The sequence below is a fragment of the Octodon degus genome, unplaced genomic scaffold (assembly GCF_000260255.1).
Source record: "Octodon degus isolate 3935 unplaced genomic scaffold, OctDeg1.0 scaffold00227, whole genome shotgun sequence".
Lineage (NCBI taxonomy): Eukaryota > Metazoa > Chordata > Mammalia > Rodentia > Octodontidae > Octodon > Octodon degus.
In genome coordinates, this window is record NW_004524803.1 from 1,734,611 (window position 1) to 1,758,801 (window position 24,191).

Genomic DNA, 24,191 nt, shown 5'->3' on the forward strand with positions numbered 1-24,191 from the left:
GAGGAAAACTTGTACCTGGAAAAGAAGGAAGGCTGACATCAGCTTAAAGAAGTGGCTTGAATGAATAACTCAAATCCTAGTGAGACTAGCAACATCTGACAACTAGAAGCTTAGCACTTGTCAGGGACGGTGGGGCCGCAGCTACTCAATCCCTAATTACCTGTTAATCTGGACAGTAATTCAGATTACACAGGGTGCATATGCTCGCTGTCTCATCAGATCAAACCCTTTAATGTGTATATTGCAAGTGGAAAGGAAAAAACCCTAGAACAGACCCCTAGGGCGCATGCATGTTATTGTGGGTTTTTTAAATGAAAGATGTTAACATATGAGTTATTTTCTAAAATCTCAGGCTTAATCACAGCACTGGTACTTTCTGATCAGCAAGTAGGTTAGGGGTGAAGTTTGTCACTGTGTCTCTTAAAAGGTTTGCCATTACTGCCCTAAAGCAATGTGAATCCTTGGGAGAAGTTGGACCTTTAATGGCCATTTTTATATTTCTTATATTTTGAAAAGTTTGATAACAATTCATATTTCAAAAGGCAACGCACAAATGTGATACAAACCAGAGAACTAATTCATTTTAGGAATAACAAAAAGGAGCACCCCTTGATAGTACTTTTATAGCTTTTACCTTTTTTGCTTGGAGTTTATAAATAGTGTGTCAGCTTGACTGGATTAAGAAACACCCTGCAGGTTAGCAAAGCACACTTTTGGGTGTGTTTAGGTGGGTCATAGAGGCATGGTTTTAGGTACTCTGTATGGTCCCTGACACTTTCCATGTGCTGCTTCCTGGCCACCGTGAACTAGCCACATTGCTTTGTCATACTCTTCAGCCTTTGTATTTCTTCCTTGGAACCAGCTGACCATGGACCGAACCCCTAAAACCACGACCCGAGTTAAATTTTTAAATTGTGGCTGTCAGGTGTTGTGTCTCGCCACCATGAAAGCTAACAGCATCCGAACATGCTGTTGGTGGTTGTTAGCAGTTTGCATTTCAGCCCCTCCCTGATCTTATCATCTGTGCTACACTCCACTTCTAAGGGGCAACCTAGAGATTCCACAGAGCAAATTCCTCTGTTTAGAGCAGTGAACCTCCAGGCAGGGTAGCAGGATTTCACACACCAGATCTTAACCTGAGTCCTGAAAAGCTTGAACTCTGTCTTCTGTCCAGATCTGTTATCCATGTACAATAACTCATCCAGACAAACTAGATTACCAAATGAATTGAAAAAAAAATTGGCTATGCTTTTAATAAGCTATTAACCATGAAAGAGACTATATTTGTGCATGTGTGGTATGCTAATATTCAAGTTAACAAATATGCATACACATAAATATGCATAGTCTATTTATTTATTTATATATTTTTATATTTTAGGGAAAGGTCTACAGGGTGTTCAGGGTCTCACTACTAGATCAGACTCATAGTGATTTACCTGTTTACAGCCTCCCAAGAGCTGGGATTACAGGTATGCACCACCACGCCCAGTGTCGATTGCCATCTCAGCATGCCCTGGGAGTGGGCCTGGCACGGCAGGCCCGGGGATTGAACCCCAGGCCCCTGCACCTGCTTGCAAGTGCTTTAATCCACTGAGCTATTTGGTCAGCTGTTATGCATAGGTTATATACATAGTTAATACACATAAATATGCAAGTTAATAAATACTCGTTGTCTTAGTATTTCATGAAATACAAAAGAATAGAGTTCATTTTTAATGTACCTCCAAAGATCTTAAAAAAAGACTTCAGAAATTTTCTTCTTACCAAACTAGCATGTATTCCCTCAAGCCTCACTCTTCCCCCTCTCTCTATAACCCCATCAAATTCTTCCATACACTCAGGCACATAGTTACTTCCCTTTCTTTTCTTCCTCAGCATTTTATTTGTATTAGTATATGTCTGCAGTATGTAACGATTGCATTATCATAGGGAATTAGTACAGCACACAACACATCCCAATTTTCCCTCCCTTTCTCTTCCTGTTCCCTCTAACTCCTTTTCCCCCTTCTCATTTGAAGGAGCTTTCTTTTTCTTCTTTTTCATTTCTTTTTTCCCATTCTCTTTCCTTCCTTTTCTTTCTCCTGTCTCTTTTTCTCTCGTCCATTTGAAAAAGATCTCCCCACTTCTTATTTACCTATCTTCTATTTTATAGGATAGATAGACAGATCGACAGACCAACAAATAGAGAGCGATACATAGATTGGTTTAGTTTCTCATGTAAGGGAAACCATGTAATAGGTAAACTTGTGTGTCTGGTTTCATTTAACACTATGGTCTCAAGGTGCAACAATTTACCTATGAATGCCTCGAGTTTATCCTTCTTTATGGCAGAGTAGTACTCTATGTGTATAAATACCACATTTTCTCAATCCGTTCATCTATCAATTGGTATATAGGCCATTTCTGAATTTTCCGTATCTGTTCATCCGTTTATGGACAGTAGACTGTTTCCAAACTCAGCACTTCATTATACAGCTCAACTTCACGTTCCTGGGTTCTTCTTCTCTATCCCACGTCTAAACTAAAGAAAGACCTAAGTTCTCAGACTGAAGGAGCTTGTCAGTCCCAGAGGGAATAAGCCTTAAAAATAACCTCACACATAGTGAGATAAAAATAAAACTCCAAGCATCAAGGTGAAAGGGCAATCCTACAAGGTACGATAAGGGTCAGAGAGGTTCCCTAGGAGTGATGAGAACCCGATCGACAGGAGGCGGCTGATCACCACAGCAGCTTGAGGAAACAATGTCACCATAGCTCAGGAAAAACAAATTCAAACCTGGAGTTCAAAATGAGCCAAACCAACACTCAGACAGAGTTCAAAATGAATTCTCACATCAGCTGTCAGGCAAACTATTCCCTGCTCTTAAATGGAGAAGAGAAGACACATAAAACATATGAAAAACCTATCAGAGGAGGTAAACCAGCAATGAGAAAAACAAGCCCAAAAGGTAATAGAAAGCAATAGGCAGAAAGCAGGATTTGTGTCTTATTTTCATAAATGGGAAGTACTCTTTTTTTCCAGAGGAGAAAGAAAGGTAGGTAAACAATTTAATTTTACCTTTGCATAATAATGTCACTGTTTACCACATGCTTTCAGAGAGTCAGAAGCCAGAATGACAGGACCAACAAAAATCTGATTTAAAGGGGAACAATATTAGGATCAATCATGGTAAAACCTGGAAATGCAATGCCCGGGTCTAGCCATATATTACACTCCTTACTGTAGAAGCTTCTAACAATGCCAGTAGGTCCGAGGAGCATGACAGAAATGAAATTTAGTAGGCTGCCTTTCTTACTTTCCCTATCAAGCTGGTCTAGATTATGGATTGGAGCTATGCAGGTGAAGCAACCTACAATCAAGACCTCAGATCAGCTGATAGGCTCTGAGGAGACTCGGGAGATGTTAGAGGACTCTCGGCATCAGGTTAGAGTAGCAGGGCCACCACTCTGCCCAGCAGGCCTGCTAATGAAAGATCTCAGGCTCTACAAAGGCGGCTGTTGAGAAACTCGTGGGGCTGTTGCTTGTGTCATATGTCACAAATTTAATGCTTGGAATCTCTTGCTTGAACTTTTTTTATGCCATCCCTGGTGCACAAAAGCAACTGCCAAAAAGCAGACATTTTCCTGTCTCTAAAAATAAAATGCTGGCAACATTTCACGCCACTGTGCCAAAACCTGGCCCTTCCTAGGATAAACAATAGGTAGCCAAGCTTGTTGGAGGCAAACGCTGAGTCCTAAAGTCGGTCCGTGTTAGCCTGAAATGCCAAGGTCAGGGCATGTGCAGCTAAAAGCCAGCAGGCCAGAGGACGCCCTCCCTCCTCCACTACTGATGGAGGACAGCTGCCTAGCCTGGGGCCAGGTGTGGCCCGAGAGAGGATAGCTTCAGGTTTCACCAGAGACCTTGGCCCAGTAGAGGTCGCAGAGCCCCCACCAGATCCTCCCCAGCGCAACAGACCTGAAGGCCTCGCAGGTCCTGAGCAGGGGAGGCTCCCTAGCGGGAAAGCATTTCCTAACCATGTATGGCCACTCATCTCTCAGCCACCCTCACCACCTGCCAAAGCCCCTGTCACCCAGCCTAAGGGTCCCCACCTGCACACGCAGTCGCAACAAAGCCATCCTAGCATATGAATGCTAGAATAGTCAGGGTTTCTTTTCGAGGCTCCCAATTACTCACCTACCTCTACAGCACATATTCAAACCCCCTGCCTACCTTGTCTTTAGGGTTCAAATCTTCCCTAGACCATTCATTTGGCTTTTCGCTGGTTTGGGGACTTAAGAGGCCTAAGAGGGGGCTAGAGGAGGAGTCTGCCTAAATATAGCAAATATGTGCAGGCACAATCACTCCATAAACATGCTTCAGTGGAACCGAGCAGAGAGCTGACCCAGATGACGGATGTCACTCACCCCTGTGTCACATCATAAATAAAAATGAATGAGCCCATTCTCCTGCAAAACCAGAGTGCTGCCAGGCTATAAATATGTATGAAGTCATCCTTCCTAAACGACTTTATTTTCCCAGGTAAATAGTTTTAATAAAAAAGTGAAGTGGAGCTTTTCCTGCGATTATGGAGTAATAACCATTGCTTTTTCAAATATATTCCATGGACAGGAAAAAAAAAAAAAGGAAGAACAAGTCCCAGCTCGGTGAGCTCCTGTACATGGAGCTCCCATTTGTGCCAGGCCAGGTTCATTCTTATTCCAAAAGTGACAGCCTTCTCAGAATGGCAGACCCAGACGGAGAACCATGAGTCCTGCCTGTTCCCCAGGCCTGGGTAATGAAGGTGGCAGACAGAGCCCTGTCACCCAAGTTCAGGCCCCTCCCACCAGCCCTGCCAGGAGACCAGCTCCTTAACGTTTGAAGCCGGTCTCTTAGTAACAGAAAAGGGGAAAAAAATTGCACACCTCGCCCCCTTACTATGCTCATTTAAAAAAAAAAAATTCTTAGAATGTGAGGCTGTGAGCCTCAGTGTCTGTCGGGTGTTTATGCGTCAGGGGCTTTAGCTCTCCGCTGCTCCTGCTGACCGCGTTAGGAATGGCACTCCCAAAAGGTGCCAGCATGGGCAAGCTCCATCTCTGCCCTGTGCATGGCTAGCAAAGAACAAATGCCCCTCGCACCCTACCTCCCCTGTCACTGAAACGGTCCCTTGACCCAGGACTCCCAAAGCATTGTTCCTGCCTCCATACTTCCGCGTAGCTAGTTTACATGCTGTTCATCTTCTGAATGCACCCAAAGCCTTTTCCCAAGTCCGTGGAGCCCGCTTCTTTCCCGAGCATGGCCTTTTGCCTGAGCCTCCTCCCTTCCAAACCTCACGGTGGCCTCAACTCCATCAGGCTGCTCAGGCCCCTGCGGGGACAGGCGCTGGCTCCTGGGAAGTCTCCCTGTGGCTGGGTGAAGTCACAGGCTGCCTTGACCGCCCTGTGGGAGAGGCCGGGCTGCCAGCGCCGTCTGTGCTCCGCGCCCACCCACCTTTCTGGCTCAGGCCGCTCGCTGCCGGGACAGCCCAAGTCATGAAAGTCAGCACATTTCTTGGGTGTGGGATCGTTTTTCCCTGTTACTACTTTGCTTTTGTTTTACGCAGCACCTGGTTTCATTTTTAAAAACCCAAATAAAATCACAGGGCTGTAGCTGTGGCGGGGACAGGAGAATAGGAAGAAAAGCAAAAGAAAGAAGGGAGGGCAACCTAGGCTTGGGGGAGGGAAGAAAGAGGTAGCCCTCACCCCAAAAAGCGCGGGGTGGGGGGTTGGACAAAGAGGGAAGTGCAGAGAGGCTGGAAGGAGCGGATGGACGAATTCAGTCTGGCCCGCGGGCCAGGTCTCCCACCACCTACCCTTCAATCGGGCAGCAGCACTGCCCAGCCGCGGTCCTTCCCAGCCTCCTCGCTAAATTGGCAAGCTTGCCTTTGATACAGATTCTAAGGCACTGTCCAGGTACCCGACTCTGCAGTTCATAAGCCTGCTTGCCCCCTTCTACTTGGGCACTCTAACCCATGTGTGAGGAAATATTTTCCACGAGCTAACACGCGTGTTGTTCTGACGTTTCCACAGGAGACAGACACTGGCGAAGGTGTAGGTAGCCCCAACTCTACCAATGCTCCTGGTCGCATCGAATTTCTGTGGCCAGGCTATTTCTGTACATTCATGTTGATTTTTAGAATTAAAACAGCATTCTAACAAGCTCTGGGTTGCACACAGTGGAACAGGGATCCCGGAGGAAGGAATGCGAGCCGTCATTGCGCAGGGCTGCATTTCCTTGAAGTCCTGAGACCCAGTAATTACGGCCTCGGACCAAGAGCCTTGGCCATTAAACTCGGAATTTCAGTCTGACTCAGGCTGGCCAGGGCAGAAATCCTGGAGGGTCCGGAGCTGCTCCAGGGCTGCATTCTCGACGCACGGTGCTGGCGAGCTAATGGAGACCATATGCCGAGCTCCCGGGAATCAGCCCAGATGGCTCCGGGGAGTGCGCTTTAGCTCAACCTGGGGCTAGGGACCAAAGCGCTCACTAGGGGGCGGGGAGGTACGGGCGGAGCGTCCCCGCGAGTTTTAGGTATTTGTTTTCCTCCGCAGAAATCAACTCAAAGTCGTGATACGCGGGAGTGTGTGGGAGCCGGCGGCGAGGGGCGGGGAGCCCACGGCGGAGGAGGAAGAGGGAGGAGGAGGAGGCTGCTGCCCTTGGCCAGACGTGGCTCCGCCTGGCACAGCAGCGGCTGGGGCCAGGGGCTGCCAGCCCCGCGCCAGACCCTTCCCGCCCCAGCTCCCAGCTCCGCCCCGCCTGGAGAGACAGGGGGAGCTGCGGACCTGGGGAGGGGAGGATGGATGACTGGGGGAGAAGGAGGGGACGGGGGGAGGGGAGGTGGGTAGACTGGGCCAAGGAGCCTCAGAATCTGGGACGGAGGAGGCTGATCGTGGGCCCGGGGCAGCTGAGGGGAAAGGGGAAGCGGGCTGTGGCCTACGGAGCCGGGTCACCTCCGCCCGCAGGCGGAGCCCTTGGCCTTCTGGCCATGGCCTGTGCTCTGGAAAACCTGGCTGCTTCAGGCTCTGGGCAGTTAACACAGAACAGCCTTTCTCACGCCCTGCACCCTTCCCGGGGCTCCGCAGACGAGGGAGCTCTGAAGCCGGGTGCACAGGGGTCTGGACCCCAGCACTCTGCGTGGGTGGAGAGAGCGGCTTCCAAGCACTTAACTTTAAAGAAACTTGAATGATTATAGCGCTAACTTTTGTCCCCAGCCTGCAGTCCACACGCACACGTGCACACACACACACACACACACACACACACACAGGTAGGGATGAGGCGAGGCGTTGGAGGCCACGTGTCCACCCTGGCAAGGTCCAGACACTGCTCACCCCCTTACCTCGGGGTCCTTTATCGCGCAAACTCTGGGCCTCCAGCCTGTGGCTTGGTTTCCCAAGTCAGGAAAGTAAAGATAGCAGTCCACCCCGACCGTAATCGGAGTATCTATCAGCTTCTGAGTCTTCGGATGAACTGGCTTTGCTTACAGAGTCCCATTGTCCCTGAAACAGGAGGAAAAATGGCCCGATTGTCAGCACTTGGTCATCCGCAAAGGTCACTTTCTCCACAGAATTGGGAATTGAATTGCTAAACCTGGCTCTTTCAAACCAGACATCATTCTTGAGCGGGCCTTCAGGTTGTTTAGGCATGCTCACCCGTCCTTTTTGGCCTTCTTATTTCTATGTTGTGCCTCTGTCAGTAGACCAGATCAGTAAGCTGGGGGGGGGGGACTAATCTTCCTCTTCTCTGCGTTTCTAGTCTATCTACCATATCAATTCAGATATTCCTGGGTGTGAATTCTCTGCTTTCCCGTTTTACATCACGAACTTGCTTCAAGTTAGGACCCAGGAATGTCAATATCTACAGGATGGTTACCAAAGGCCCCAAACAGACATTAAAAGTAAGTCTATGACTAATGGTTGAAAATTTTATCCATTCCCTCCTGGTGACTAATGCAGGAATGTGTGCCACCTCAATGTTCTCTTTCCCTTAAGGCATTAGCACCTATTTAAAACTAATAAGATTTGATTTTCCTTATCTCAGAAAAGTCATGATTTATTCCCAGATCTAAGTTTTCTCAAATGAGTGCCCCATATTAATTGTTGAGGTGTGCATGAGTGTGTGTTCACATGCAAATGTGTTTATGGGCTTCTAGCCTGGTACTGTATCACAAAACGAGCAGAGTGTAATAGTGCTTGCTTGTGATGGGTAGATGCCCTAGGAGACCTCTGTAAGTAGAGATAATTTACTTTCAGGGCCCAGAAGTACCTTACAGAGGGAGACAACTGTTACAAACAGCTGTGGACACTGGCAGCGGAATCGTGTGGCATGGGGATACTCTATGGAGCCAAAGGGATTTGTTCAATTAACAAGAGTTGATGGTTCTCCTGAGCAATTCTCGAGAGTCCAGCTAGCAATAAAAACACTTTCAAGAAGTCTTTATCAGGGCTGGGAGATAGCTCAGTAGAATATGTGCTTGCTTGGCAAGCACAAGGGCCTGAGTTCAATCCCAGTTCAAAGTCTTCTGTCCTTCCTAGAAGCTTTCCAAGCCGACAGTGACTGCAGATCCCTGGTTGGCCACACATGTAACTTCCAGTGGAACCCAGCTTCAAATGCCCCCAAATCAAGTCCTGCCAACAGCACTGTCTTCCTGTACTTAAAGCGCTCTCTGGAACAAGGACCAGACACCAAAGCAGAAACATCATTTTTAGAAGGGGCCCATTAAACTAGGGAACAAGCTGGGTCATCAACCCTACATTCTTAGCTAAATTAATTGAATTCTCTCATTGGTGCTATCAACCAGCATTTTTAAAACAGTATGTTAAGTGAAATTCCATATCACTTGTAACATTTTCTGTTTCAATTCGGATTTGTACTCTATTTTAAAAATAAAATAAATAGGGGGCCTGCCCCTTAACTCAGTTCTTTAAGTGGCTGCTTCAACAAAGCAGTTAGGCTCAGGTTGCTGTGGTTTGATCCCCAGGACTCAAACCTGCCCTGAAGGTATTCTGAGCCAGCCCCCCCAAAAAAAAAATCCTTCTGCCATTTAAAATAAATAAATAAATAAAAATAAAATAAATAAAGTAAATAAAAATAAAACAATATGTGTACACAACTGGTGATAATGTTAGATGATACTTGGTTGTTTTTTTTTGTTTGTTTGTTTTGTTTTGTTTTCATTTTAATGGTCAGGTCTTTTTTTCAATGCATATACCCAGCATACCAAACTGATTCTGTAGCTGGAGAGATAGTGTAGCAGTTTATGCATCAGGCTCTGCAGCGTGACTGCAGGTTTGAGCCCAAACTGATGCTGTCACAAATAAAATTACTCAGGGTGATCCTGATTTTTAAAGTCAATTTAAAGAGAAATCTTAATAAGCAAAAGTCACTGGATAGCAAAAAATACAGCTTTAACTTTCATAATAAATGAAGTCAGCAGGGTCCATGCAGATACCCATTTTTATCCTTTCAACTTAGTCTCTATGAGGAACTCTAGGACATAAAAGGAATCTTATTTTAAATCCTGTTCAAAAGAACTTTGAGACAGTGTTATCAGGCAAGTTGAAGCCCCTGGTCTGAGGGCCATATGAGAGGAACAGGGACACTTTGTACTGGATATGGGACAGACAGAGGAGGAGGCCTGGACAAGGACAGTCTATGGGCTACAATCTATAATCACAAGAGGCAGAACCCAAAACCTCACAGGCACCACTGATGAGAAATTGGACAGAATGCCAGAAAGACCCATCCTGGAGTCTCTAGGAGGCTGGTTTCCTAGACAACCTGAGCGCTCCATTCAATAAACTGTCCTGTTGCCTATCTAACCTGGGGGCTCTGCCTGCTACCTGGTGGTAAGGTAGGGAATACTTCTCTCCCTACTGTAACCATCCACGTCACCATTCTCATTCCAAGCAGACACCAGAAAGCCCACTCACTGCTGGGTGACAACTGGAAAGACCCTTACCTGCTTTGAGAAGATTCTCCCCATGCATTTGAGGTTCATCCGCATCTCCAGGGCTGGCTGCTTAGATTTCACACCTAGGGGTGACGAGACATCCAATGTGTAAGTGCTTGTGGAAAGCAGAGCCTACTGTAGTAGGAATAAATGAAATTTACTGACATTCCAAACACTTTTTTAAAAAGACAGTGACTCACTATGTAGTGTAGGCTGGACTTACTATGTAACCCAAGATTGGCCTCAAACTTGCTTCCATCCTCTGCCTCCGCCTGCCAAGTGCTGGTAATTTAAGCATGTACCACCATACTGGCATTTCTCAACATCTTTTAATCAACAGCTCCAAACCCTCGCAATATACCTCTGCAACCACTACCACCTTCTCCTCCTCCTCTTATACAATAAGTGTTCTTTTTCAGAGCTACTATTGTGTGGCTAATGTCTCTGTTAGATTTCTTTCTCCTGTCATTTCAGAGTCATGCATTTCTCGATGCCAGCTGTGCTAACAAGGTAGAGGACAGGAGAGAGCAAAAAGAAACATAACAGGCCTTCAATGGCCTCTGACTCTGGAAGGCATGAAGATAGTAGTTGAAGATCATGATTGCAATGAGGACTGAAAATGGATATAAAGTAGTAGTCGAGGACGTGACGTACATGATTTCCTGTCTTTTGGACGTACAGGAGGAGCATCAGCAGAATACCAAGTCTGGTGTACCTGTAACAAAAAAAGAGTGAGAAATAAATGCCAGACATTCCTCCAGTAACAGAAATCTAACAAAATAAAATGTTGTCCCCTCTTGAATCTCAAAAGGTGTTTTGATTTTTTTTTTTTTTTCAGAACCAGGGATTGAACTCAGGCCCCTGCACTTGCCAGGCAAGCACTTATTCCATTGAGCCATCTCCCCAGTCTCTGTAGGGCAGAGCTTTAACTCAGTGGTTGAGAAGTTGCCTAGCAAGCAGGAGCCCTTAGGATTCAGCCCCAGCATCGGAGGAAAAAAATCTGCTATAATAACAGACAATAAGTAAAGTGGAAAGAAAACTGAAGAAGATGCTTATAAAATGGAATAGGCAAAAGAGTGTAATCCTAATATTATGTAAACAGATTTATAAAAATCAATGAGAAAAAGCTAAACAGTGTGTAGAAAAATAGACAAATGAAGTACACTCTGTCTTTATTCTTCCTGGGTTCCATGTTTGTGAACTCACTGGCTTACTGAAATTTATATCTAACCCCGAAGTTAACATTCACAGCACTTTTGAGGCAATTTACACAGAATGACAAAAACCTGACATGCCTGTCCCAGCTGAGGTCACGCAGAGGGAACCGGACCTCCTCGGAGCTCCTGAATTGTAATCAGTGTCTTTTTCATCCTGATTTGAGCCACATTTTCAGCAATTTTTCTGGATGATTTTGTTATTTAAAATGGTCCCAAGCATAGAGTTCAGGTGCTGTCGAGTGTTCCTAAGTGCGAAGCTATGATTGTGCCTCATGGAGAAAAGGTGTGTAATTAATTAAGCTCCATTAATGTGTTGAGAAATTAACAATTTATAAATGAAGCGTCCTGAACTAGAAACATTCACAAAACACCTCCCGTACTGATCGCTTGGCAGAAATGCTGTGACAGTGGGTCCATATGGTGAACTCAGCGTTCACAGCAACTTCACAAAACCTAACTATTGTAAACCGTAAGACTCAACTCTAGTGGGGGGAGGGGATGTACAAATTGATAAACATAGGAGGTGCTCAATCATCAATAATCAAGGAAAATGAAATCAGAGACACAAAATAGCATCATCCATCAAATAGAAAAGCATTAATATTATTTTTTAAAACCAAGTGTTAAAGAATCAAGCACTCTTGGCACTCAAGACACTGGGGCATGAGGATCAGTGTGAATTCAAGGCCGCCTCAGCTACATAGTGAGTTCAAGGGCAGCCTATCCCAAAAGCACACAACAAACAAACAAACCAACCAAAGAAAAACACTGGAGTATTGCTCGATTATGAGGCTAATTCTCTGAAGGCAATTTAGCCTTTTGTAAGTTAAGCATACCTGTGACCCAAGAATACTACTTATAGGAACACACTCCAACGGGATGAATTTACAGTTGCAAAGCTGCATTTTCAAATTATCATCATTATACATTGTTTATAATAAATGATGAATTTTAAAAACCTAAGTGCCTGCTAATGAAGGATTTTTTTGTATTAATTTTATTGAGAAACAAATAGTAATGAGACAGTTTCAAAACAGGATAGAAGGACAGTTACAACAATTAATACATTGAATATTGCTGTCTTCATAGTAGTTATTCATAGTACAATATGCAGACATGATATCCTGTCCAAACACTGCTAGTACAAATCTTACTTCTCACTGAATTAAGAGAAAGTAGATGTATATCTATCCTAACTATTTTGTATATACAGATACAAAATGGTCTTTCATTTATATCCCCCTTTTTCATTTACTTTTGTCAGAGATGGGTATTCCATTGCCTTTTAAATACTGTAGATGTGTGAATTCAGCAAAATAGTCCAATATAGTCCAGTAGTTGTAGTGAGTTATCTGTATAACTGTGCAGACCTCAAAAGTCATCTCTGAAATTGCTGGGCTCCAGACCTTGTTCCCTGCTCTAGCTGTGCTTGCTACCACCCTCTTTGTTTGTTTTTTCTTTCCGTAATTTTATTCAGAAACAAATAGCAATGGGACAGTTTCAAATCAAATTAGTAGGACAGTTTCAATAATTAACACATTGCATGCTGTCTTCCTAGTGGTTATTTGTTGTACAAGATGCAGACATGATATCCTATTTACAAACACTATTAGAACAAATCAAAATTTAAACATCTTATCTTTTTTATTTATTTATTTTTTTGTGATACCAGGGATTGAACTCAGGATCCTGTGCTTGCCAGGCAAACACTTATTCTACTGAGCTATCCCCCCAGGTCATGAGGGATATTTTAAAATCCTGATATGCACAAGCAGTGGAATCTGATCTATCCATTAAGTATGATGTCAGATAACTATTTGTTAGCAATAAAAGATGCTCATGAAAATACTGAGTGATAAGCAGATTTGAAAGTATGGCATCCACTATGACCTCACTGACATACCATATACATATGTGCATGTATCTCTATGTACACATGGGTCAAGAAATATTTGTAAGGAAAGTCACTGAAGAGTAAATTGTGACGTCTTTGGGGGCGAGGAGAAAGATCTCAGATGATTTTTGCTTCTGCTTCTACTTCTGTACTCAATATTATTAGAAAGTTTATAATCAGAGAGAAGCAGTCTGAGTTCTAACTTTCACTGTTCTGCATGTCATTATTGCCTTGCATGGGACCAAGGAGAAGCTGGTGACAGTGACAGAAGTACTGCATCCTAGCTGTTCACAACTAGTAACACTGGCTGTTTTTGTGACCCATCACCTCTGGAAAGTTACACACATAAGAAGCCCTTGGAAACAAATGCGTGATGAGGGTGCTCTTAAAAGTCCTACCTTTTTCAGTTTGCTTTTTAAGAATATGTAGTATGCAATCAGGTAAGCTCTCAGTGTGTGAAAGATCACTGAGAAACAGTGGACTTACCACTCTGTGCTTGATTTCAAGTGGAGTTTTCAGGGACCCAGTTATATCAGGGAATCGGCCTGCATGTAAATGAAAAGGGAAAAAGAGGATTAAATCCACTGTAAAATTTCTTATTGTCCCAATTAGATACACACGTCATTTGTTTCCCTTTAGTATCTGACCGACAGAAAAATAACAGTCAATCAGGTAAGACAAAAAGCCATGACTGAAATTAATTTGTGTGGAGCTTTGGGGAGGGGTAAATATTTTTATGTCTAGAATACTCTTTTGATACATGGCTTATACTCTTTGAATCAGAATTAACTGAGATTATGCTGAAATGCCAAGGCTGTAAATTTTCTTTAAGGTCCCAAGAAGTTCAGGTGTATTCTTTTAACAGCGTTACTGAGGTCTAACTTACCCTCAAATAAACCCAACTCTAAGTGTACAGTTTAATGATTTTCAGTCAATTTACCAAGTTATGCAACCATCACTCATCCAGCTTTAGAACATTTTCATCACCCTAGTGAAATACCTCATGCCTGTTTATAGTTAACCGCCTTTTCTACCATTATTCCCAGAAAATGACTAATCTCTGTCTCTGTAGATCTCCCTTCATTCGCTATTTCATAAAAATGGAATCATACATTATGTGGTCTTTCATGTCTGGCTTCTTGTATTTAGCATAATGCTTTTTAGGTTCAGCTATTTTGTGCTTACTTGAATATTTTGTTCTTATTTTATTACTGAGTAGTATCGTATTGTATGAATATACCAGATTTGTTATCCATTCGTCAGTTAATGGAGATCAAAGTTGTCTCCAATTTTGTCTACTGTGGCCTACACTCACTTGCAAGTCTTTGTACATATGTCTTCATTTCTCTTGGACAAATTCCTAGATGTAGAATTTCTGGATCCTATGGCACACTTATGTTTAACTTTTAAAGAACTGTCAAACCGTTTTCCAGAGTAACTGCACTATTTCCTATTCCCGTCAGTAATGAATGTTCCAGTTCTCTTATACCCTCACCAACGTCTAGCGTCTGTCCTTACAATCGTAGGTTTTCTAATAAATGGGAAGCACAGTTACACTGTGTTTTTATCTTGCATCTCCATAGTAACTGATCATGTTTAGTTCTCCAGTATTTTTATTAAAAATAACCAAATACACGGCAGAAAGGGGGCCTGACTTGGCATTGTATGATAAGGTCTGATCAGTAAGAGTGAATGGGAAATGGAACAGACTTTGGCAAACGCTCATTGTTATTTGTGCTTCTATGCTGGTAATTTTTTTAAGCCAGAGTCAAAGAGCTTGATAAGTATTTAGTGAAATTCCTATAGTAAACAAATCTATTCTATAAAAGCAGATAATTTTTCCATTCTCTGTGAATTCTATAGTCTTTCAGAGGTCTGTAAGACTTTTATAAACCTCATGGGCCTACCAGAGGCTTAGCTAGCTTTCTTTCATACCTCATTTCCAGAATTATTCTAGATAATCATTCATTAGCAAGCACTGCGGTTATATGACATTAAAGTTTTACAGAAAGTTATTTTGAGGCATTTGTTGTACTATGAAAAACAAATTCCAGATATGCGAATTTGTGCTAGGCCATTGCATAAGGTATTTACACTATTTGTGCCCATCTTTTAGCCAAACTTGGTCTGACTTAGGAATGTCCCTCCTTAAGTCTGTGTATGCAGAGGGCTAGCCGAAAACTCACAGATGTTGGAATTATAGTTAGCCAAAGAATTTTCTTTGCCATTTTTGCAGTTGAGATAATAGAGCCCACAGTGCAATTTGCCCTTCGAGATTTCATCCCACTTTTCATTAAGAATGCTTAACATGACCCTATCCACCAGCCTACATCCACTTCCTGCTTCCACTTCTTAGCCCTACCACTGCAACCAAATTGGTCAATCTGGGTGATTAAATTCACCATCTGAACAATTGCCCAAAATTTCACCATTAGATATTTGGTCCTTGAATGTTGTGCCAACCCTGACTGAGTATTACAGGGTTTTATTTGCTACAAGGTGCTTATCAAGAAGGCGGTGTAGGCTGGCCAGCTCTTACAGGATCAGCTCACAGGCGTCAGGATTCTTCCAGGTCTTTCTTTTTATGTATTTGGTACAGGGCATGGCATGTAGTACCCGGGATCGAAACTGGGTCCCTGCACTTGCCTAGGCAGGCGCTTAGACAGCTGAGCTGTTTCTGTGGCCCTCTTCCAGGTCTTCTATACTAGTCGTTTAGTCCACTTACTGGCTGTCTATCACAATACAACTGTCAGCCTTATTTGTCACTTGTTTTTCTTTTAATAGACTGGAGCTAATTCGGTCTCCCAACTTCCCATCTCTCAGTTCCTTGAAATTTTGACTCCCTTGAAATGAAGATGCATGAACATAAAACATAATGTTGAAAGATGAAGGCAAATCCTTCATCCTTCTAAAAATTATGCGTACACAAAGAAGGAGAATGTAGGTTAAACATTAACAGCTCTTAACCCGAAGTTCTGAGAGACCTGCCTGACTGGCTTGGAGAAGTGTCCTTATGGCTATTTTGAAAAGAAAGCACAGAACTTTCATCAAATTTTTCTAAGAGTCTTAAAAATTTAAAGTATCACTGTCTTAGAGAAAGACTTGTTAACCCCTGCGATAGATTACAGAGCAAATCTTTTTCCCAACAGAATTTTAAGAATAATGGGTAGAGTAGTATGTGTATGAAATAAAAATTATTCTTCAGGTTTTTTAAACTGTACTCATTTCTTGAGTAAAATAATATAACAGTTAAGTGAGAACACATTCTTACTGATGGGAGACACATGCCAAAATATTTGGAAGTACGCTGTTATGGTGCGTTTATTCTCAAGAACCCAACAAAGAAGCACACACAGGTAGCGGTATATAGAAACTGAGAGACAGCAAATTGTTAATAAATGTGGCAGAATGTTGGTGAATCTAGGAGAGATCAGGTGGTATTGACTGCAATATCTTTTTGCAACTTTTCTATGGATTTAGCTATTTGTTTCATGTTGTAAATAAAAGAGTAAGACATTCATTGATGTATCTTAGCTTCTCCACTATAAAAACCAGGCCCTGAAAAAAATTAAGAAAACTAGGCAGCAGCAGCATGAGTTACATTTGAGCTATAATTAAAGACAGCCCTGAAATCAATGCTGCACCCTCTCCCTATCTTCCCTTCACATAACTCCAGACCTTGTCACAGGCAGACACCTGGTGTGTTCATGGCACCCATTGAATCGCTGCACAGCCCACTACAGAGCTATCTTTTAAGTTCACAGGCAAAGTCAACTGCAGCCACCTCCTAGTGGATGTTATGCTTGAACAGGAAAGTGCATGCAGTAACAGATGGCATCTTGTGACCTTCTTAATAACAGGCTTGGCTGCCAATGTTCCCTTGTGTCCGGGCTCTGCAGGGAATTTGGAAACTGTTGCCTTACACTTGAATATTTTCTGGCAAACATATTTAACCATTTGTTAGTCAGCTTCCTAATTTAAAATAAAGAAGGCAACACTACAGAAAACAGAATCCCCACCACCTGGAAGGGACACCGGTATTTCCTGAGTCGGGAGGCCCATCCTGGGACTCTCTGGCACGTGCCAGGAGCATCATCTGGTGTGGTATGCAGTGTCCTTTGCAGTGTGGTATGAAGACTTAGGTTCCAAGCAAAGTAGGCTCAATGCTGCCTAGATTTATTGAGGGCCAATACTGTCTTTTCTCCTTTTTTTGTAGTTTAAATGAAATGTATGCACTTCTCACAGTGAAGCACACAGGTGAGACAGAAAGCAAACACAATTCTGGTATTAAAAGTTCCTTCTGCTGTGACACTTTACACCTAGTGTGAAAGTGGGGAGTCCCACAGTGAGCAAAGCTGATACTGACTCTGCTTGTTCCATACCCTGGATAGTAGTGGCCACCAAGATTCACAGTGGGGAGCAGGGGGAGGGGGAGGGTGGTATAGGGTGGAGGATCCTGTCCCCTGGCCTCTCTGCCCCCATGGTCCCACAGGGACAGCCTTGCTTTGTGGGCAGTGAAAGGCAATAAGGGTGGTCCTGAGGAAAGACAATGAAGACACTTATGCCACAGCCTTTCCTTGCCTCTTCTCTACTCATCAGGATGGGCCTGTAAGGTCTTGGACCAGAAGGGAAGTGGTCGAATGTGTCCTTGCCGTGTGGTGCATATGAAGAACATGATGGAGAAAAGGTAAGAGAAACACTTCCAGTGTATACATGGTGGGAAGGCACATGTGGCACCTTGGAAACAGCAGTTCAGTTGACAGGTGGCCTACTGTGTGGAGTCACACAGAAGTAAGGATAAAGTCTTCTTGGGGGAGGTAGGTAGATGGGCTTCATCCTGGCTGCCTGCCTCTAGAGCTGAAGGGGAGGTACGAGTCTTCCTGTTGGCCCCATTTCAGGACTACAGAATACAGGGGCCCTTGGAGAGACCCCATGCCTAGTAAAGCTGACCTGGTTCAAGGGGTACAAACTGACCCTGGTATAGGGGCCTTGACTGGAGATCTGTGAGTCTCTCCCAAGAAAGTTGGCAACAGGGCTCCTGCTTCACTGCCATCTGTCCCTTTGTGATCCATCCCAGAGCCAGTCTACAGTCCCTGCCTCATGCAGACAGAGCCCCTGGATAGAAAGCCCACCTTTTTCAGGCTTGCCCTCACCCATGTACCTCTACCTCCACTCTTGGCCCACAGCCTGAAAGAGTAATAAGCTTTGAAAATGACCCAAAAATAGAACAAGGCAGCATCCTTGGGACATAACCAAAGCAAAACAGTGAAGCTTGGAAGCCATGAGCCCCCCCCCCCCCCGGTGAGAACTGGGAAGTCTCTCCTTGGGCACCCGTTGTTCCCATTGGCATTCACCTGCTCTTTTCTTTCTCCCTCTCCGCAAGGCACTTTTACAGTCACTTTTAACATGTATGTGTGTTTCAGGTTTGAGGGCTGTCTGGCTAATTTGTATGAGCCCATCACAGAACCTGGGCAGGGGACAGAGGGTAGCTGTGACCAAAATCAAGGCATGTGCTTCTGTGCCATGAGTTGGCTGGTCATCCCATTTTTAAATGCACTCTATAGGACTCTATAAAAACTGTCACTCAAAACACAACTTTGTGAAAAGGCTGATTCTATAAATGACATCCTAATTCTAACAAGTAATTTATAAATTGTCTTTTGGAAGAAGAAGTACAAGAAGGGCCAGCTCTGTAAGACAGTATGTGTGGAAAGGAAAATGCCAGCAACGGAAGGAGCAATGAAACCATTGATCAGCGACGTGGGGCATCTGGTCTGTGTTGAGCCCTGTCCAGGAGACAGAAATAGAAGAATAAACATGACAGACAAGTTCCTGCCCTCCTGAAGCTTACATTCTGGAATGATACAGAGGTATTAAATTAGTAAACAAGCCCAAGAATACATAGTAAGCAAAGGGGGCACAGCAGAGAAACTGAGAAGGCGAGAGTATGAAGGACATAGCTTTAAACATGGCATCCAGGGAAGCCTTCTTTGAAAATATGAAATTTAAATCCAGAACTGAGAGTGATAGCTCAGCGGAGAAATAAGGACAGTATGTGTAAGGTGCTGTGGTAGAGAACGGCGTGGCATTTCTATGTTAAGTCAATAAGTCAACATACGTAAAACACAGTGAGTAAAAATGACAAGAGATGAAATGAAGGGCCGGCCAAATAACTCAGCAGACTAAAGTGACTGCTTAGGCAGACACAGGGGACAGGAGTTCACCCCCGGGGGGCGCTGAGCTGGCAATTGAGACTGAACATGGTGGTGCGTGCCTGTAATCCCAGCACTTGGGAGGCTGTAAACAGGAGGATCACTACAAGTCTGATCTAGTACTGAGACCCTGGACACCCTGTAGATCCTGTCCTAGATACAAAAAAGAGAGAGAGAGAGAGAGAGAGAGAGAGAGAGAGAGAGAGAGAGAGAGAGAAACATGAAATGAGACAGGAAAGATAGGCAGACTCCCATTCATGCAAGTCTTCACAGACTTTGGAATCTAACTATGATTTTATTGCAGGTACAAGAGAGACAGAGAAGCAGCATTTTCTTCGTCCATTAAGGTCTCCCTGTGTGGGGAAGGACAGGCTTGGCAAGACACACCTAGAATGCTTACTGCTTTTTGAATCTTTCTAGGTTTTTTGAAGGCTTTCCCAAAGAATATAAGCAATGTTAAAGGACTGGGAGAAAAATGAGTATGTTTAAAAATGGACACAAATAGTCTTAAAATAACATTGCAAGTCATATGCATATTATTGGGTTCTTGTCAATATTCTAGACACATCATCAGCCATATAAAAGGAGGGTGTGTGATCCAGATAGCTGCCTCAGACACTTGGAACGTGTTGTCTGTGGTTAGGAAATGCCCAAGGACAGCTTGCACACACTGTGATCTGGGCTTAGAGATATATCTGCCGTACGAAACACCACCCGCACATAACACATCTTAGGAGATAGCAAGAACAAAAGAGCCTAACTTACTCTTTGGCAAGGATGCTATAAGCCCATCCCAGGGCTGTACAGGTGTAGAACATAGGTATAGGGATGAGGACAAAAGAAAGGGAGGGATGGCTCATGAATGCTGGCCTGCAAAATCAGTGTGCATCATCCTGCCGTGTTCTTGAGATAGCTTCTTCAGACAAAAAGCTGGACAGAAGCTTAGGGATTAGACAAAACTCAATAGAAACTGTTTAGCAAGAAGTAAACAAGCAGAAAGTTGAATTGGCTATTTCATATTGAAATGAAAATAGAAATTTTCATTCATTTCAAAATTTTTAATATGAAAATTTCATATTTCATATTGAAATATTATGATGCTTGATCTTCTTTGTTCTTTGAGTCTGAGAGATAAGCAAGTGACCGGACCACAGCCTCATCCAGGGAGGGAGCTGGGTCAAAAAACCACAACCAAATCAAACACCTGCAATGAAATTTAATATTAGTGCAAAAGGAAAATCATCTAATGTAGGCAGAACAAATATGACTGAACTCTTTGAAAGCCAGTTGTGAAAAAAAATGTGAGCACTCTCTTGCTTATGAGATCATAAATCATTTTTAAGGAAGAATGGTCTATCTCATCTGCCTACTCCTGGCAGATGTTCCAAGGGGGCAGTCAGTAGGCCGATATCCACTAGTGGCAAGCAAATTCATGTAGCTGGCATATATTGACAATGTGACCCTGCAGTTCATGTTTTAAATCTCTTCCTTAGGGAATTCTAGCCCAATTAAATTGGGCCTAAAAAAAATCCAAAAATCAGATGCGGAAAATGAAGGAAAGCTCAGAAAGAAGTTATCATGTGAGCAAATTAAATTTTGTCATGAGGTATTGTCAATCACTCAATGAAGAAAATAAATATCAGTTATCTTAAAATGATACTTGAGAATGAATAAGACAATATGGACAGATTAATAAGTCATCATTATGAATATATACACTTAGGCCATTTTACCTGGCCATAAAAATAGGAGAGGATACAAGAAACAAAATACAACCTATTACATAGCAATAAATTATTGCATTTTTTTCCTCGTTATTACCCTTCAAAGACTTTTGTTCCTCCAACTGTGGACCTCACAGCAGCTTGTGTAAACCATGAGTGGTGACTGGTGTTAAGCAATATTCTGAAGAACACAAACAGCAGCAAATGAGGAACAGGATTGTACTGTGAGCCACTCAGATGTACCGTCACTTGGCCATTCTATGAAAGATGTGACCAGGCTACTGGATTTCCTGCACACTGGCTCAGCCTTGTGTCCAAACAACAGCAGTATCTTTCAGGTTTCTGTTCTTTACTGCCACAGGACAAAAAAGTCCTTCCTGATTTTAACAATAGCACAAATTCTTACCTCTGCTGTCCTCCTATATTGATAAATGATAAAGGAAGCCTTCTCTAGAACATACTATTCCTATAAAATAGAATTTTATTAGGAAAACCAGCCAAACAGCCCTCGTCAAGGTAAATGTTATAAAACTTTGTCTTATTCAGTCAGGAAGTATTCACGTGGCTGCAGGGTAAATTTCTACTGTCTTGTCCCCCCACACAAAGACACATGAACAGATTAAAACTTTAAATACTACAGCAAATGGGCAAGCATCACCAGAATATTTTATAACGTACTTAAAATTTCAGTTTGAGTTTATAATTATTAATCTTACTCAACTGCTGCAGCTTCAATACAGAGATACAAATAATAAGGAAGATCCATTGTGTGGCCTCCTCCAAAGCACAGCTCAAGGCAGCATGGGCAGGTGTTTCCTTCCCTAGTGCACAGCCGTTGCCAGGATAGGGCTGCCCAGCCCGAGACTCCACTTGCGCGCTCTCTGGCATCACACCGGAAGGCGAGCCGAGTGGGGCGTGTCACCTGCTGGCTGAAGGGGTGCAAGAGCATATGTGCTCCCTTCTTTCCCCACCTGCCACACAGAGACAAAAGGACCCCAGGGGACAACGTCACCCCAAGAGGAAGGAAGTCTATCTATGGCCTTACATCAGGACACATGGAAAGTCTGTACGAAGAGCAGTCACTTTGGCCTTTACGGCTTTCGCTATTACAGCAGTTACTGTTAACAACTGAAAACAGGTACACAGGCTATAATTTGAAAATAAAATTTACTGTTGGTTAGCCCATGTGAAAACAACCTAAGTGTCCAATAATAGATGAATGGATTAAAAGCATGTGATATGTCCGTGAAATGGAATATGATTCGGCCTTAACAAAGAAGAAAATTCTGCCGTTTGTGGCAACGTGGATGAACCTGGAGGATATTAACTGAAATAAGTCAGGAACAGAAAGAAATACTGCATTGTATGATTTCATTTATATGTGGAAGCTAAAAAAGTCAAAGTCACACAAATGCAGAAGGGAAATTGTGGTTGCCAGGAGCTGAGGGGTGAGGAAAGTGGGGAGAATTTGGGCACAGGGTACCAACTCTCAGTTACAAGATGAGTAAATTCTAGGGATATAGTGTACAGCATTATGGCTATAGTTAATAAAAAATTGCTGTATATTTGAATTTTACTAAGAAAGTAGCTATCACTTGTTCTTATCTTGCACATCCACAGAGTAACTGTGATATGTCAATTGTACTTATTGTGTTAATCATTCCATAATGTACATGTGTATTAAAACATTATGCTATGTAACCTAAGTACATGCAATTTGTATTTGTCAATTATACCTCCGTTAAACTGGGAGAAAAATAACTTGAAAGTTAGATCTATAGCAACCTTGGCAAAGAGGCTGTGCTCAGAAGAACTGATGATGTTGCACTTACCTTTAACATCTTTAGTCTCTTGGGTATCAGCTCCAGAGAGTGGAGGATTGTGGGTAGAGCTGTTTGGCAACCATGTCCTAAACAAAGCAAATAGCAGAAACAAGTTTTATATTTACAGGCTTACAAATCATGTAACCCATAATTTAGAGAGTTTTCACTCACTTTTCATTTGGTTTCTTAAATTTTTGCTGCTTCTCTACCTCTCTTTCCTTGCTTCCAACCACAACCCTATACTCCCATTAAATCAATCTGAGTTGGATTTTCACACTGCCTTTAAAAGGTTTGTGGGCTGGGGAGGCAGCTTAGCGATCTAAGCGTCTGCCTGGCAATTGAAAGGACCCAGGTTCAATTCACGGTACCACATGCCATGCCAGCCCCAGAACCCGGAGCCCCTTGCTTGTCCTGAAACCCAGCATGGTGGTGCACCCCTCTAATCCCAGTGCTGGGGATGTTGAGACAGGAGGAGCCCTACGAGTCTGAACTGTGTAGTGAGACCCTGGACCAAAAGTAAACAACCAAAAATATTGGTTTATTCTCTGCTTTTTCATAAAACGGTAAGATTTTCAACTTCTGTGCATGAAAAGCCAAAACATTAAGTTCATAATTATTTCAACAGGATTTCTGAATGTTTCCCTGAGGAATTGCTTTCAAAATAAGATAAGTGCTATGTATGCAATAGAAATGATTACAGTAATTACACTGGTTTCCAAATAAAACTTAAAAGTTAATGGCAGTGGGATAGCTTGGCAGCTCGCAGATGCTGTGTCTATCCTTTCAGAGACATCTGTATCTCAGTTTCCCTGAATACAGATATGACGTTCTTTTTAAGCAAGAAAGAGCATTTTAGGAATTGCGAATTATTTTGTGTAGAATGGACAAAGTTATGAGTTCATGAGGTGCAATGCACAATAGCAATGATTTGGAAAACACAGAGACTACATTACTAGAGGCAGGCAAGTTTAGGATTGCTCTGTCATCCTGTAGGATTGATCCAGCTATTAAAATGAGATGTCCTCCCTTAACCCTAATACAGTATTTCCTGCCTTCTGACCATCCCATCTAGAGCATGTCTCTTCCTAGCCTTCTGCCACTTCCTCTTTACTTTTTAATACATTATTTCTTTAGAGCAGTTTTAAGTTCACAGCAAAATAGAAAGGTGTGGAGATATTCCATATAGTCCCTGCTTCACATAAGCACATCTTTCATTTGTTACAGTAGAAACATAATTACTCCTGAGACATTAGGAGTGATTACATTAGGGTCCACTCTTCATGTTGAAAGTCTATAGGGCTGGCCAAGTATAATGGGATGTAACCTTCATTATAGTAAAAAAAGGTATATATA

The 24,191-nt window shown here is 43.0% G+C and overlaps 1 protein-coding gene across 2 annotated transcripts in view; it reads right to left on the reverse strand.

Moving 5' to 3' along the window:
- CUNH4orf51 (chromosome unknown C4orf51 homolog) overlaps positions 1-24,191 on the reverse strand; it is a 37,787-nt gene that overhangs the window by 8,022 nt on the left and 5,574 nt on the right. Inside the window, exons 2-6 of one of the 2 annotated variants that reach the window (XM_004645450.2) lie at positions 22,848-22,924; positions 13,566-13,624; positions 10,623-10,683; positions 9,978-10,051; positions 7,356-7,515 (exon numbers count right to left, since the gene is read on the reverse strand). In XM_004645450.2, coding sequence (XP_004645507.1) covers positions 7,414-7,515; positions 9,978-10,051; positions 10,623-10,683; positions 13,566-13,624; positions 22,848-22,924 — 373 coding nt within the window. In that variant the 3' untranslated portion in view covers positions 7,356-7,413. The remainder of the gene's footprint in view (positions 1-7,355; positions 7,516-9,977; positions 10,052-10,622; positions 10,684-13,565; positions 13,625-22,847; positions 22,925-24,191) is intronic. The other variant, XM_023705744.1, reaches the window with a different exon arrangement.